At 45.3% G+C, this 16714-nt stretch overlaps 1 protein-coding gene across 2 annotated transcripts; it reads left to right on the top strand.

The window, feature by feature from the left end:
* Nucleotides 1-302: 302 nt before the first annotated feature.
* Nucleotides 303-2298, top strand: LOC132455078 (uncharacterized). Of its 2 annotated transcripts, XM_060048788.1 has the most exons (3): nt 303-1043; nt 1127-1212; nt 1317-2298. In XM_060048788.1, exons 2-3 carry the CDS (start codon nt 1154-1156, stop codon nt 2269-2271), a joined length of 1014 nt encoding a protein of 337 aa, XP_059904771.1. In that variant the 5' UTR covers nt 303-1043; nt 1127-1153; the 3' UTR covers nt 2272-2298. The 2 variants fall into 2 exon arrangements, with proteins under 2 accessions (XP_059904771.1, XP_059904772.1); XM_060048789.1 differs by having other exon boundaries at nt 303-1212.
* Nucleotides 2299-16714: the final 14416 nt, after the last annotated feature.

Here is a 16714-nt window from a genome sequence, read left to right as displayed (position 1 = left end):
GAATACGTTCACATTGTGCCATCGCTAGGTAGCTAGCTTGGTTCAGAAAACTAGAGACAAATCGCGCAGTTACTAGTTACTTTTCGAGCATCAGGTTGTTTGATCGACTGTACTGTGTTGAAAAGAAGTCCAGTGTGTTTTGATTCACATTACATGAATGACGTTGAATTCCCACAGTGTCAAATAAAGACCCGGCTGCGGGGAGGGTGACCGTCAGGGCCGTCTGCTATAGGTCCATGCGCAAACATGAGAAGCCTCACGACGTCAGAGTAGGGTGGAATACATGTGTTTAATCAGTTCAAGATTCTGGGGTGTTTTTGTGGCTATAGTTGGCGATGTGGATGTAGAACAACAATAATTCATCTCGAGTCTGTTTATTTTACTTAAACCTGAACTATACTTGGACATGGACACCCCAGAAACCGGTTGTTATTGCTCCTGTTCTTTGGAGCATACGTTTAAGTATGCCTTTTCATGGTGGGAACATTTGTCAGTGTGAGGTAAGAGCTGATTTTGTACCCTCAGTCTAGGCTATCGTAAATCCTCAAGTAAAGACAGAGATTCAATTAGAAAACAGGCTGTGCAGCCTAAATAAATAAAACCCTCTGGCCACAATTGAGGATTTACGGTATACTAACCTGTTCAATTCTGTACTGCTCCTGTTCTTTGGAGTACAAGTTTAAGTAGGCCTTTACATGATGGGTACATTAGTCAGTGAGAGGTAAGAGCTGACTTTGTATCCTCAATCTAGGCCATACTAACCAGTTCAATGCTCTATTAATACTAAACTGTATTATTTAAATAATAATAATTATAATACTAAAATCATGTTTTATCCATAGATCACTTTTGAGGACAGCACTCAGCCACAGATTCAAATAGCTGCGGCTGAGTGTTCTTGTGTGGCTGGAACTGCTCTCTGCAATCACAGTGTTGCACTGCTGTACCAGAGCACGAAATACTCGGCATTGCAACTGAAAGCAGTTCCGCCAGTCCTCAGCTGCACTGAAACTGAGCAGCAGTGGCATAAGCCCCGAAAACTGGTTAGTACTTAAGAACTAAGCAGATTGTTAATGTTATATGGATTTTTGAAATTTGATTGAAACTTTACCCGCTTTCTTGATAGGGTGTGAAACCTGGCAGAGTGAGTAATATGGTATTTGTCTCAACCAAACCAAAGTCGAGACAGTACACAGCTGCTGATGGTGTGAGGTAATATTCATTGTTAAGTACAAATATATTCTGCAGTCATTGTCAGATTGTTTTGTTATAAGAGTTATTGTTTTTTTTTAATTATGATGTAACTGTTTCAAAAGGAGCAAGCGCTACAAAGCAGTGCGGGGGGACTTGCCAGACCCAGATGTCCTGAAGGTCGACGAGGCATACCAGGACTTCATGGCAGACCTTGCACCATTAATCACCACGCTCTCCATAAGTCCTGGTGTCCCCCTCGTCAATTCCACTTTTGGGAGCGTTCAAGATGGAAGCCCTATTTCTTATCAGCACCCTGTGCCAGTGAGTAGGGTCATCATCCACCACCCAGACGCACCCTCTCCACCCCCACTGCCGTTACATGGTCACAGGCTGGACCCAAGCACATGTTCCTTTGTGTGCACTCACCAACAACAATGTAATGCAATGGCGCTTACCATCAATTTCGACATGGCAAGATCCATTGAGAGGGCCACAAGGGAACAGAGTGGTAGCGCAGAATGGCACAGCCTGAGGAAGATGAGGCTCACCTCCTCAAGGTTCCGGGAGGTGTGCCATGTCAGAGGTCACAGCTCTGCTGAGAACCTTGCCGAACGTATCCGCAAAGGTGGGGTTCAGACAGCTCTGATGAAGAGGGGGCTTGCACTGGAGCCAGTAGCTATTCAGGAGTATGCCCACATTAAAAACATCAGCTACTGGCCATCAGGATTTGTCATCCATCCAGATGCTCCCTGGCTCGGTTCTTCTCCAGATGGGGTCGTTTTTGATCCCACGGAGGCACCACCATTTGGGCTGGTGGAGGTGAAGTGTCCTAACGTGAAGAGCTACGTGGACTGCGGGTACCTGCGCATGCAGAATGGCGCCCTCCGTCTGAAGCCAAGCCACAGCTACTACTGGCAGGTGCAAGGCCAGCTGCTTATCACAGGGATGCAGTGGTGTGATTTTGTGGTTTTTGCAGAGGATGATGTTCTTGTGCAAAGAATTTATAAAGATGCTGAGGTTGCCAGGGTCATAAGGGAGAGGGGGGATTATTTATTTTTCTATCATTTTTTAATCTGATCTTTTTTAAATGAATGTTTCATTCAAAGACCATACCTTTCGAACTGATTGAAATGAGTGTAAAACTATGTGGATTGTTGATATAGGATCATTGAAAAAGTGTTGTTCAATCTTTCCTTATTAAATTCTACATATTCTAGTGTCATCTATGATGCATCTGGTTTTCATTTCAAGTCCTTTAAAACCCAAAGCTAATGTACATACAGTGGCAAACACAGTGACAGCAAATGCAAAACACAAAATTGGCCTGTCTCAGTTTAAAGCTCACCCACCGCGACAAGGTGCAGACCATTCGGGTGAGAACACGGGACAATACAAGCAGACGTAACGCAGCACAAAATAAAACATTTACTTTATTTACTAGTTGCCCATGCCTTCACTAAAGGCCCATTCTGGTAGTTGACCAGGAAGCAGGCCACACTGAACAGTTCATCGATGTTCCCACATAAAGATAGTGGTATGGCCTTGTCAAACAGTTTGTTCTCTTTTACTCTCCTGATACACCTCTCCACATGCACTCTCAGACGTGCAATCGCCTGTGTCTGTCTAACATCCTCACGACTCATTTGTTGTTTGTTCCTGAGAAATGCAGGCCGGTAAACCTTACAAGGAACAAGGTCGTCCACACGAAACCCTTTGTCCACCATGATTGCCATACCTGGCTTCAACAGCTTCACAATCCCAGACAACTTGAAAATCTCCCGGTCACTCATAGAGCCTGCATACAGTCCAGACACAAAGGTGACAGCACCGTGGGGTGCCATGCCAACCATGGCCTTGAATGTGGCATGAGATTTGTAGGTTGAGAAAACCTCACTCTGAAGGAGCAGAGAGGATGGTGTCTGACAAAATATTTCTGTACAATCAAGGACTACCTGTGTATCTGCAAAAGCTGCAAACTCAGGTGGCAGGTGAGCTCTCACTACCTCTGGAGGAACCCAAAGGCGCTTGCTTCCCAGCAGGCAGTACAGGAAGTGGGTCCATGTAGTGATGATACGACCTGCTGTTGTGCGGTGGATGTTGAACCTCTCTGCAAGGTCCCTCAGAGGAAAACCCACTGACAGGTACATCAGGAACAGCAGAAACTCGTCAATGGGTCTCAGTTTCTGTTGAGACATATCAACAAAAACATAAAACATAAAACTAAAAACATATCAACAAAAACATACCAACAATAAACCTACCGTTGTCCTGATGCTGGCAGAGGCTGTCTTGGCGCTGGTTGTGCGAATCATTTTGTGGGTCACAGCAGGTTCAATTAGTCTCCAAAATGCCATGAAACTTCTGTAGGAGGCAAACCTGGTGTAAAAGCGCACGTCCTCATCTGATGCAGACAGACGCTCTATTCCAAAACGCTGACGAAGATTGAGATCCTCCACCTGCTGTTGAAGCTCCCTGATCTGACGACGTAGAGCTTCGTTTTCGTCTGACAAATTACTTGCCCTCGCTCCTGTTTGGGGGACGACACAGTAATCATGATCTGGAGCCATTCCAGTCTCCATCTCCGAGTCCGAGTCTGGCTCTGGGGGGGGACTCTCGGCCCGCGGACGCCGTTCCCACACACTCGGTCTGGGCGCAGGTAGCTGGTATCCGTTCCAAGAAAATAAAACTGGTATGGCTCCCTTCTTCACCCTCCTTCGTCCACCGACAGTCACATCAATATCAGTCTGCTTAAAATGTCGACTACAGACCCGGGTGTGCTTGGTCGGCATGAAGTCATCCCTACGGATTTTCTGCTTCCACTCAGCCCGTACCGCAGCGTCAACGGGGAATGAATGGAAGCTAACTGTTTTGTTGTACTTCGATGAACAGGTACACAACGGCACACAGCAATGACGTACAGTGTTTCCCACCTGTTGAAAGCTAAGTCGCTTCCCTTGGATTTTAAAAAGGCTCATTGTGAAACTGAAAAACTAACTAATTCGCTCTCTGGCTGTTTTCGTGGTCGCTGTCAAATCTGGATGTTTAGACCGGAAGTGCTCAGCATCCTATACAGATCATTTCCGCCAACGGTCGCCATATTGTGCACAGAGCGAATTAACGCTCTCCACAAAACGGTACGAGAGAGAGAGAAAGAGAGAGAGGGAGGGACAGAGAGAGAGAGAGAGCGAGAGAGAGGCTTCAGAAAGGGTGTGCGCAGATAGTAGGCTACAGTGCACCCTAGTTATGTTTATGCCAAAAACACAAATGCTATATATTGTAGCGACCCTGGGACAGTTGAATAGTTTGTGTGTTATGTGTTGCATTATATTTCGTTGTCCGTTATGCCAGTTGTTCTATGTGCATGTATTGTAATGTTCTTCTTGTCAATCAGCGTGGGGGCGAATCATTAGGTCAGCTGGGGGAGGGCCTTGGAAGAACAGGAGGGTGGGGGCCTGCACGCGAGTGAGACCGTGTTGGGGGTTGCCGGGGTAACCGGGGTTTGTTTTGTGTCGGTTTTCTGCCGTTGGTTACGACGTTACGGGTTTCAGTGACCTGGTTTTGGTTAATTTAAACTACCTTCAACTACTAATGACTCGACATCATTATGTCACCGGCGAGGTCATTACATATCCAAGTGGGTGCTACATATTGGTGGTGGTTAGTGAGGTCCCCCCCTTTCTTTTGAGTGTTATTCTGTTTTGCTATATGCTCTGTAAGGTGACCTTGGGTGTCTTGAAAGGCGCCTCTAAATTAAATGTATTATTATATTATTATTATTATTATTATATCAACTGTCATCGCAACCCGGCATCACGCGATTGCGTGCTCCTGCGCACGAACGTTAATCCATTGAAGCGTGTTCCAAAGCACGATAGTCCGACTTTTTGCGTGCTACACAGAACGAAATGTAAACCAATGCATTCTGAATGGGAGTGTTCTCAGACAATTAATGTGCTCCACAAAACGGTACGAGAGAGAGAAAGAGAGAGAGGGAGGGACAGAGAGAGAGCGAGAGAGAGGCTTCAGAAAGGGTGTGCGCAGATAGTAGGCTACAGTGCACCCTAGTGATGTTTATGCCAAAACCACAAATGCTATATATATATATATATATATATATATTGCCTAATTATATATATTGCCTACATATATGTATAGGCTATATATATAATTAGGCTATAATTATATTATTTAGCGTGTAATGAGACAATCTATAGCCAAATTGTCGAAGATGCCCGAGAATCTCCGGGGATATCAGCATGGGAAATCTGCGAATCAGAACCTATAAAGAACCTATAAAGAAAGACGTCATCTCAAGCGGGAGAGAACGTTTGCGGTGCTGGTTTGTGTCACGTAAGTACAGGGCTCTCATGTCTCATGCATTCGGCGTGAGACACACGCAATTCAACCCATGCACACGCTCGAACCTGGGCTCACGAAAATACGTGACACTGTCACGTTATTTAATCTATTGAAACGTGATCAGGGACACGTAGGCCTATTTTCTAAATGTTGTATTTCAATTGGAAGTAGGCTAGTTGTCGTGTCACTAAGCATGACTTCCAAACTAAGGTTCTGTCCGGTCGTTCTCCTAATGTCCCTTATGGAGCTCCGTACAGATAATTAATTGTTTGAAAATTGTCTGTGATAACTAACAAATGAGAGCTTTTGGCCACCCGTTTCTACTTAAAATTGTCTGTGATAACTAACAATATGACAGCTTTTGGCCACCCGTTTCTACGTTCACCTTTGATACTGAGAAATTGTGACAATACACGGATATATTAAATGCAGGTGCGCTGCTCTGTAGGCAAACCGCGAAGGAAAAAAGGGTAGCTGCTTCATCTGTTCTTTTTAGAATTGTATGTCTTGATGTTTATTTTATCTAGCCATCTATTCTCTTGTTTTTGGCTATGTGAATGAACGTCCGCGTCGATGCCTCGATCGCAAGTCCAGTGTCGCGAGCGGACGTTGCCATGACATCTAGAAATCATACCGTATTTAATGGGTTGTAGTGAGTGTAACATAATTCACCTGCGTCCCTTTAGAGATTACGAGTTTTACATGTTTACATTCAGCACGTTTTGATTTCCTGTTTCTCTCTTACTAAATAAACGAGTCACACAACTGTGTGCTCAACGTGCAAAATTGTATCCCTCACTTATTGCAATTTCCACAGGGTTATCATTAATATTGATGTGTAGGGGTTGATTATAACTCGTGAATAATATTGTTTAGACCACGGTCTGGGGGAATACTCGTATTCTGATTGGCTGCAGTGCGTGCATTAACTCCTGATATAGCCCTACAGACACCTGCTTAGTAGTTCCAGTCAATGTTTAGATTCTCTGCCCGAGCCCGAGCCCGACGCGGGCCGGGTCGGGCCGATATTTCCCACCACTATACTCGGGCCGGGCCTTTGATCGAGCGTTTTTATTTTTATTTTACCATTGGTTTATTGGCCTAATCTGAGGAGAAATCTACGCCATAAACAGAAATATTATAGGCCTTTATTACACGGGTCTTCTCAATGCCGTGGAACGCTCCATTCACTTGCTTGGGTAGTAGTCCGGTGACTTGTCTACCCCAGCGTCTTCCGTTGCTAAGCGACGTCACCGTCTTTGCGGACAAATTATTTCTCTGCTGATCAACACTACGAATGGCCAAAAGACTATCCCCCCCCCCCCCCCCCCCCCCTTAAATAAATACTATGGCGGAATTATTATTATTATTATTATTATTATTCTCATTCAACTTGAACATGTGTTTTTACAGTAGAGTGGTGGAGGGATGACGTATGTTGGCCAACCCGGAAGTGAGCGTCGCCCTGGATTCCCTCGACAAAAAGCCAACGGGTTTTGCCATTGGATTTTGGATTATTGCAGAAACATTTGCATCTTTGAAGCACCTCCTCAAAAACTGAAAATAAATAAATATATAAAAATAACCGTGCTCCAAAGAACGAAATGTAAACCAATGCATTCTGAATGGGAGTGTTAAATTTTTTTCAACGGGGCTGCATCCAGTCATTTGACCGTTATGGTTGCTATGGTGGTTGCTATCGACCCTCTAATCCTTACATGGCTCTAAAAACCATGTAAGGATTAGAGGGGGAGGTATCATATATATGAAAGAGGGCATTCAATTATACTATAATGATAAATTAGGAGGCCGAAGCCCTAAAGGAAGTGATGCAATAGGTGACTGAGGGTCAACATTTGAGACCCCCTTTTATCAAAGGGGGTCTCAAAGGACGCATACGCTTCAACCTGTGGCTCCAGCCCTACAGGAAATGACTCAGCAAGTGCTCCATCTCGTTGCACGTGCACCCAGCGGCTCGCTTGCAAGATTTTGGCCTGAAGTTCTTCCCAGACCTACACCCTAGCCATCCAACATGCATATCTGAGAATCAGGCCTCTCTTTAATAATGACAAAAAGTAATGAGAGAAATACACATTAACTTTTGTTATCTCATAAGTTGAGCTGAGTCCAATGACACCAAGCATGACACTCTAGCAAATGGTAACATGTATTTTACATGGTACACCTACATGATCTCGGTGTGGCAAGAGGGCGAGCTTGATCTCATTGGACTCAGCTTAACGTGTAGATGCTAAATAACATGTAATTTGTCAGAAATCTCCATCGGGAAGCAAATCTATAGCTGGTCATTATTGATAAAGGCCTCCAAAATCGACAGCTAATTACTACCCCGAAACATATTCAAATATGATCATGTGTGGCACTGTTGCAATCGCCTCGAAACGTAGATGTCAAAGCACACCTTGTTTGCCCCGTTAGGCCACCGGGAAGATATTTTCATACTTCTAATGGATTGATTCATGTTTTAAGGTTCTCGGAGTGAGACTTTAAGCGGCTGCAGCTGAAGTGTTGAGACGAAAGATGATATCATGACATTTATAGAATATTCCCATTCAAATTATGATTCTTCGTCATAACATCCGACCAAACATCCTTCACATTCACCAAGCGAAGATTATGAAAGTCCAGGCCCCCCCTTCCTGCACTCGGGGTCTGACTGGGCCAAGTTTCAGGCAGGAAGGGCCCCCCCTTCCTGCCCTCGGGGTCCGACCGGGCCAAGTTTCGGTGCGGGGGTCCCAGTTAGGCCCTAGAATAAGGTATTCAAATTTCAGGGCGGTAGGACCTTCCTATCTCAAAAACTGTTTTTCCACCACATTCTGAACCATTAGGTCTGGCAGGCAACACTTCTGAGGGGCTTTGTCCAAATGACAGTCCATTTGGGATTTTTTTTTTCCTTTAAGGGCTAGAACTCCAAATCTCGGATATGTCGTTCTCGGGGCCCCGGGAAATGTGTGTAAACATTTAAGTATCCCTGGCTATCTCGAAAAGGCCGGAAAAGGGGCGTGACCTCCAACAGTACAGTAAATGTAGATAAGACTCAAATGTTGACCCTCAGTCACCTATTGCATCACTTCCTTTAGGGCTTCGGCCTCCTAATTGATCATTATAGTACAATTGAATGCCCTCTTTCATATATATGATACCTCCACCACTGGGACGTGGCAACAATTCTCCAAATCCATATGGGGAGGGGGGGGGGGGATGCTTGTGGACAGTAGGGGTGTATACTCGACATAAATAGGAAGCAAACTCAGGAGAAGTAATGACATCTCACAAATATTTATTTAATAAATTGTTTCATATAACACTGCCTCGTTAAATCAATGAGCTTGGTGTTTTGCTTTAAAAAATAGGTTACAGTAGAAGTCTAAACTGCAGAAAATAAAAACATCCAAGCTGCCTTTTAAGGATACCTTGGAATATCTGCCTATTTTCTAACCATCGGACCCTAGTTTACAACAAAAACAACACAATTGACGGCAGCTCCTTTGCCGCATGGTTTTTAGAGCCATGTAAGGATTAGAGGGGGCGGTCGATAGCAACCACCATAGCAACCATAACGGTCAAGTGACTGGATGCAGCCCCGTTAAAAAAAATGAATACCACCCTACACACTCAGGATATTAATGATATTTAAATTATTACGACCATGAAGTCTTTATTTGCATGGGTTTACATTTCGTTCTGTGTAGCATGGAAAAATCGGAGAAACACTCCCATTCATAATGCATTGGTTTACATTTCGTTCTTTGGAGCACGGTTATTTTTATGTATTTATTTATTTTCAGTTTTTGAGGAGGTGCTTCAAAGATGCAAATGTTTCTGCAATAATCCAAAATCCAATGGCAAAACCCGTTGGCTTTTTGTCGAGGGAATCCAGGGCGACGCTCACTTCCGGGTTGGCCAACATACGTCATCCCTCCACCACTCTACTGTATAAACACATGTTCAAGTTGAATGAGAATAATAATAATAATAATAATAATAATAATTCTGCCATAGTATTTATTTAAGGGGGGGGGGGGGGGGGGGCTACTCGTATTGTTGATCAGCATAGAAATAATTTGTCCGCAAAGACGGTGACGCAACGGAAGAAGCTGGGGTAGACAAGTCACTGGACTACTACCCATACAAGTGAACGGAGCGTTCCACGGCATTGAGAAGACCCGTGTAATAAAGGCCTATAATATTTCTGTTTATGGCATATATTTCTCCTCAGATTAGGCCAATAAACCAATGGTAAAATAAAAATAAAAACGCTAGATCAAAGGCCCGGCCCGAGTACAGTGGTGGGAATTATCGGCCCGACCCGGCCCGCGTCGGGCTCGGGCTCGGGCAGAGAATCTAAACATTGACTGGAACTACTAAGCAGGTGTCTGTAGGGCTATATCAGGAGTTAATGCACGCACTGCAGCCAATCAGAATACGAGTATTCCCCCAGACCGTGGTCTAAACAATATTATTCACGAGTTATAATCAACCCCTACACATCAATATTAATGATAACCCTGTGGAAATTGCAATAAGTGAGGGATACAATTTTGCACGTTGAGCACACAGTTGTGTGACTCGTTTATTTAGTAAGAGAGAAACAGGAAATCAAAACGTGCTGAATGTAAACAAATCCCGCATGGGCTCTGACGTCATGAGACGCTCGTAATCTTTAAAGGGACAGCGATCCCTGAACCACCAAGACAGTAAACGACATGCCTAACGCAATTGAAAGAACAACACATAACAAAATACTGTAGGTGAATTATGTTACACTCACTACAACCCATTAAATACGGTATGATTTCTAGATGTCATGGCAACGTCCGCTCGCGACACTGGACTTGCGATCGAGGCATCGACGCGGACGTTCATTCACATAGCCAAAAACAAGAGAATAGATGGCTACATAAAATAAATATCAAGACATACAATTCTAAAAAGAACAGATGAGGCAGCTACCCTTTTTTCCTTTGCGGTTTGCCTACCGAGCAGCGCACCCATTTGATATATCCGTGTATTGTCACAATTTCTCAGTAGGCTATCAAAGGTGAAAGTAGAAACGGGTGGCCAAAAGCTGTCATATTGTTAGTTATCACAGACAATTTTAAGTAGAAACGGGTGGCCAAAAGCTGTCATTTGATAGTTATCACAGACCATTTTCAACAATGAATGATCTCTACGGAGCACCATAAGGGACATTAGGGAGAACGCTCCCGGACAGAACCTTTGTTTGGAAGTCATGCTTAATGACACGACAAATAGCCTACTTCCAATTGAAATAAAAATTTTAGAAAATAGGCCTACGTGTCCCTGATCACGTTTCAATAGATTAAATAACGTGACAGTGTCACGTATTTTCGTGAGACCAGGTTCGAGCGTGTGCATGGGTTGAATTGCGTGTGTCTCACGCCGAATGCATGAGACACGAGAGCCCTGTACTTACGTGACACAAACCAGCACCGCAAACGTTCTCTCCCGCTTGAGATGACGTCTTTCTTTATAGGTTCATGGGTCTGATTCGCCGATTTCCCATGCTGATATCCCCGGAGATTCTCGGGCATCTTCGACAATTTGGCTATAGATTGTCTCATTACTCTGTGGCATCCCGCCACGTGGTCCTCGGCCTGGACGGGCCCGGGGTACCGTAGAGGACGGGGTGTACCACCCCCACCCACCAGCCGGCGAGAGAGAGCAGCCCTTTCGGCACCCCAATCAGGGTGATTGGGGGACACCTGGCCGAAAGCACGGGAGCCATTTTAAAAGGAGGCACAGCACAGCACGGGTCGGGTGCAGGAAGGAAGGGCTCGTGGCAGAGAGAGAGCCTAGAGGCCCACGGAGGCCCTAGAGACCGTGTCTCCTTCATAGTTGGGTTGTTCTGATTTAAGTTGAGTGTAAATAAATGCCTGAAATGGCTAAAACCCGAAGGCCAAGCGAGATTTGTCAGTGGAACCCGGACCAACCGAGCTCCGGGTCACCACACTTGGTGGAGAATGCAGGCACCATGAAGGTCCCACTACGGCTCCCCGGTACAGACGCCGCCGCCGCAAGAGACGCCGCCGCCGCCGCAAGGGACGCCGCCGCCGTCGCAAGGGACGCCACCGCCGTCGCAAGGGACGCCGCCGCCGTCGCAAGGGACGCCGCCGCCGTCGCAAGGGACGCCGCCGCAGCCGCCGCCGAAAGGGACACCGCCGCCGCCGCCGCCGCAAGGGCCGCCGCCGCCGCAAGGGACGCCGCCGCCGCAAGGGACGCCGCCGCCGCAAGGGACGCCGCCGCCGCAAGGGACGCCGCCGCAAGGGACGCCGCCGCAAGGGACGCCGCCACAAGGGACGCCGCCGCAAGGGACGTCGCCGCCGCCGCCGCCGGCGCAAGGGATGCCGCCGCCGCCGCAGCGCGAGACGAGGCCGCAGCGCGAGACCGGGACGTGACAGTGCCGTCGGCCTACGCGGACGTGGGGACGGGCCGGCCCTGCATGCTGGCGACATGTTGGGCAAAGGGAGCGTCTGGGTGCCCAACCGTACCTGCGAGAGTGATGACCAAACAGATGCAGGCCATAGTGGACACTGGCAGCATGGTCACCCTCCTCCGGCCCGACCTGGCGGGGGGAAGGGAAGGGTCACCAATGGAGGTGACATGCGTACACGGGGACACACTTACTTACGAGACCTGCCACGTGGTCGTCCGGACACCACAGGGGGTGTTTACGGCTAGGGCAGGGGTCGTGCCACACCTGCCGGTGCCGTTCCTAATTGGGAGGGATTGCCCGATATTCCGTCGGCTTTGGGACCCGGCACTAGAGTCCCGGGGCAGGAGAGATGCGGTCGCCGCCGCGGCAGGAGAGGCAGCCGCCGCCGGCGCAGCGGGAGACGAGGCGGCTGGAGACGAGGCGGCTGGAGACGAGGCGGCGGGAGACGAGGCGGCGGGAGACGAGGCGGCGGGAGACGAGGCGGCGGGAGACGAGGCAGCCAGAGACGAGGCAGCCGGAGACGAGGCAGCCGGAGACGAGGCAGCCGGAGACGAGGCAGCCGGAGACGAAGCTGCCGGAGACGAGGCAGCCGGAGACGACGCTGCCGGAGACAACGCTGCCGGAGACGACGCTGCCGGCGCCGCAGGAGACACCCGGCCCCGGCGAGACACCATCCTGGCCGGGTCCCTCGGCTACCTGGGGCTTGGACAAAGGGTGGAGGAGTGTGGCATCCTGCCACGTGGTCCTCGGCCTGGACGGGCCCGGGGTACCGTAGAGGACGGGGTGTACCACCCCCACCCACCAGCCGGCGAGAGAGAGCAGCCCTTTTGGCACCCCAATCAGGGTGATTGGGGGACACCTGGCCGAAAGCACGGGAGCCATTTTAAAAGGAGGCACAGCACAGCACAGCACGGGTCGGGTGCAGGAAGGAAGGGCTCGTGGCAGAGAGAGAGCCTAGAGGCCCACGGAGGCCCTAGAGACTGTGTCTCCTTCATAGTTGGGTTGTTCTGATTTAAGTTGAGTGTAAATAAATGCCTGAAATGGCTAAAACCCGAAGGCCAAGCGAGATTTGTCAGTGGAACCCGGACCAACCGAGCTCCGGGTCACCACAACTCGCTAAATAATATAATTATAGCCTAATTATATATATAGCCTATATATATATATATATAAATAGGAAATATACATAATTAGGCAATATATGTATATATATATATAGAGCATTTGTGGTTTTGGCATAAACAAAACTAGGGTACACTGTCAAACCAGTCGGACTCAGACCAAGAGCTGATCTGAAAGAGACTCAATTCCTACGGACAGCACTTTAGTTTTTTATGCTTTACTCCAATAGAACATGTGTTTTAACCAATTTATGCGTATCAGAAATTAAATGGAAAAAAAAAGGACGACGTAAACTAAATGTCTGCATCGCGACAGCCCTATTAGAAAGTATAGCACGATGGCGTTGGAAAGGAGTATGGTGGCACAGTGCCAGTTTGGGGAGAACCCTGATATAAATATTGCACAGTTGAGCCTAAATTGATAGTCAATGTATTTCCTTAATTTCTCCATGTGATAGAAAGCAGAGCACACCGCCCCCAACATAATAGACAGGTCAGCTCAGACAGGGAGAGAGTAAATAACAACTTAATTAATTCAGTCCAGCAGCAGTGGAAAACACAGGATAAGATGAAATACAATAAAAATACAAGTACTGATGAAAACAAAATTGAAAAGCTAAAGTAAAGACAAACAGGACGAACAGGGCCAACAAAACAGAAGGTATAAACAATATGAATTATAAAGTGTATAGTGTAAAGTGTACATCATAAAAGTGACTCAGTACCAGTACAGTTTAAGTGGGCCTAAAACTATTTCTGTATGTTGCTGTGGATGAAAGAACCTGCTTTATAGTTATTTCAGAATACCTATTTCAGTGTTATTTGATTGAAAATAAATTCAAATAATAATTGTTCATACATTTTGACCTGTGTCGCAGCCAATGATGGTAGTAATGATTATATAAGTATGCAGCAACTAGTTATTTCATAAGATGATAAGAAGTAGTGTCACTAATTTTCCATATTTGGTAGTCTGAATTGGTAAGTCAGTCTTTATTCAAATACTTGATACAATACTTATTTGAAATTTGAATTAAATGACAAACTGAAAAAAACATTTTAATATATATGTATATATTGTTTACAACATGATTTATTTAAATATGTTCAATAGCACAAAATCCATCTTATTTAAATAGATATTGTGCTATACCTCCTGTACACCAGGAGGTGTAGGACCAGAGCCTGCAGGATCATGAGGGATCCCCATCACCCTATTAATGGTCTGTTCAGTCTGCTAAATTAAGGCGGACTCCTGTGATGTCACGCAACACGAATAGAGCGGCTAAACTGTGCTCCTTCCAACAGGCCATCAGGAACATCAATGCCCACCCCAGCAGTGCCCCCTTCGATTCAATCAAACATACTCTCTGACGATGACAATCACAAACAACACTACAAGTGCCTTACAGACATTGGACATTCTATACAGTCACCTCTTCATTCATTGTTACACTGTATACATGCTGCTATAGCATAGAAATCACGTTGTATATATATTATTCTCTTATATTGCACCACTTCTGCAACACTGTCACTTTTACATTTCACTGCATACTTGTATGCATGTGACAATTACAACTTTGTGAATCTTCAGCAAAGACCTTAAGCTGGGAAATGAACAAAAACAAATCGAGTAAAGGTGTGCGTTGAAACCATGAGTTGTTGTTTTTTATTAGAATTGTAATGGTTTTGGGAACTTAACTTGACACCATCACAGATCTTAACCCTCAGCTTGTTGAACTCAGTTCAGGCAATGTCATTTATTTAAATTTTTATTTTGGTAATAAACACCAACATTATAAATCCTCATTACACAGACGCATATGTACATGATTAACTTGAAATCATAGAGCACAGTCTCAGTTTCACACGGGTCTAGTATGTTCTGTGCATTAGTTTAAATAGTAATCACTTAATTGTATGAGCTGGAGTGTATATTTAAACACGTCTAACTACTCATCATCAATATTTTCAGTTATTTTCAATTTCCAATTTAAATGAGCTATAAGGTCTGGAAAAGACTACATCAAAACTTGGTAACATCTTAGATAGTCTTTGGATCCACTAGTGTTGTTTAATTATTGTTATCGATATTATTAGGGAGTCAACCAGACGCTGGTTAGGAAAGCCAGCTCTGTTGTGGGACTTGAGCTGGACAGTCTGGAGGTGGTGGTGGAGAGGAGGATGGGGGACAAATTCAAGTCCATCATGGGCAACCCCTCCCATCCCCTCCATGCTGAGCTGTGGCAGATGGGGAGCACCTTCAGTCACAGGTTGATGTTCCCCAGGTGCAAGACGGAGTGCTTCAGGTGCTCCTTTGTGCCGGCAGCCATTAGGCTGTTCAACAGTGCCTGATGATGATTGTGTTTGTGTATGTCTATGTGTTTGCATATGCATGTGTGTGTGTTTAGGTATGCGTATATATGTGTATATATGCATCACCCATCTTGATGTTGGTTCTGTTTGTCTTGTTTTTGTCCCTATTAACTATAAGCGTCTACTTATGCATTAGCACTTTGTATTTAGTTATTGTATTTATTACATTGTTATTTTGTCCTGTGTCCTTCCACTGCTGCTGCAACAAACAAATTTCTCCTACGGGGGATTAATAAAGTTATATCTCATCTTATCTTATCTTATTAATATATTAATGTATCATCAATATTAAGTAAACTCAAGCAATTTTTGTCCCACTTTGTTTTTATTAAAATGGGGTTTTATTGAGTGTCATGGCTCAGAACATTGAGACTCATTAAAAACACAATTTGATCTAAACAAATTAAGCAGCTGAAGCGAGATCAAAAACAGGTCTGGAAACTGATCTCACCACTCGTAGGACGCGTCCAAAGTCAATCAGACATTAAATGATCCCATGTTAGAGGCCCCTTGCCTCTATGAAAACATGTGCTACTCTGCCCTCAGGGAACGAATATTAAAAAGGTGCGCAGCAAATGTTTTGTCAAATTAGTGCTTTCTAAAGTCTAGATTAGTAGAGACTTAACCACTGCAACCATTGCAGGGGTTATAACATGGTGAGACATGTATTGTATGCAAGACCTCATCTAAAGATACATGAATGGAGACGTCCATAAAAGCAAGTGAAAGTCTATAAATAAAACAGGCTCACATCGAAACATCCATAGCTGGCAACCCTCATGGGATGCCATGGGATCAAGTAAGTTTTATGATACCATGCTGTGTATCTCGCTGTGGGAACCAGATATATTTCTAATGGTGTACTATTACATTTGAAAATATTTTCTTCAGGTAGCCTCTCGTCAGTGTTAAAATTAAATTCCAAGATTTATTATTTGTTGATTCTTTTTATTTAGGTATTTAAAAATGTACTGTTTCATAATCAATATTCACAACAATAAAGTAGAGTATATATGTGGTATATTTATATATTCCAAACTCACACTGATGCAAGTCTAATGTAGGGTAGCAAGAGCCAGCCCTCGCACAGAAATTATGATGCACCTTAACCTTTTGAAAATGACCTTACAATTTTGTTGAGTTATCTTTAAATCTACAGACTGCAATCAAGCGGACTACAGGG

The sequence above is a fragment of the Gadus macrocephalus genome, chromosome 4, assembly GCF_031168955.1.
Source record: "Gadus macrocephalus chromosome 4, ASM3116895v1".
In the NCBI taxonomy this organism is placed as follows: Eukaryota; Metazoa; Chordata; class Actinopteri; order Gadiformes; family Gadidae; genus Gadus; species Gadus macrocephalus.
This window is presented reverse-complemented; position numbering and strand designations above follow the sequence as displayed.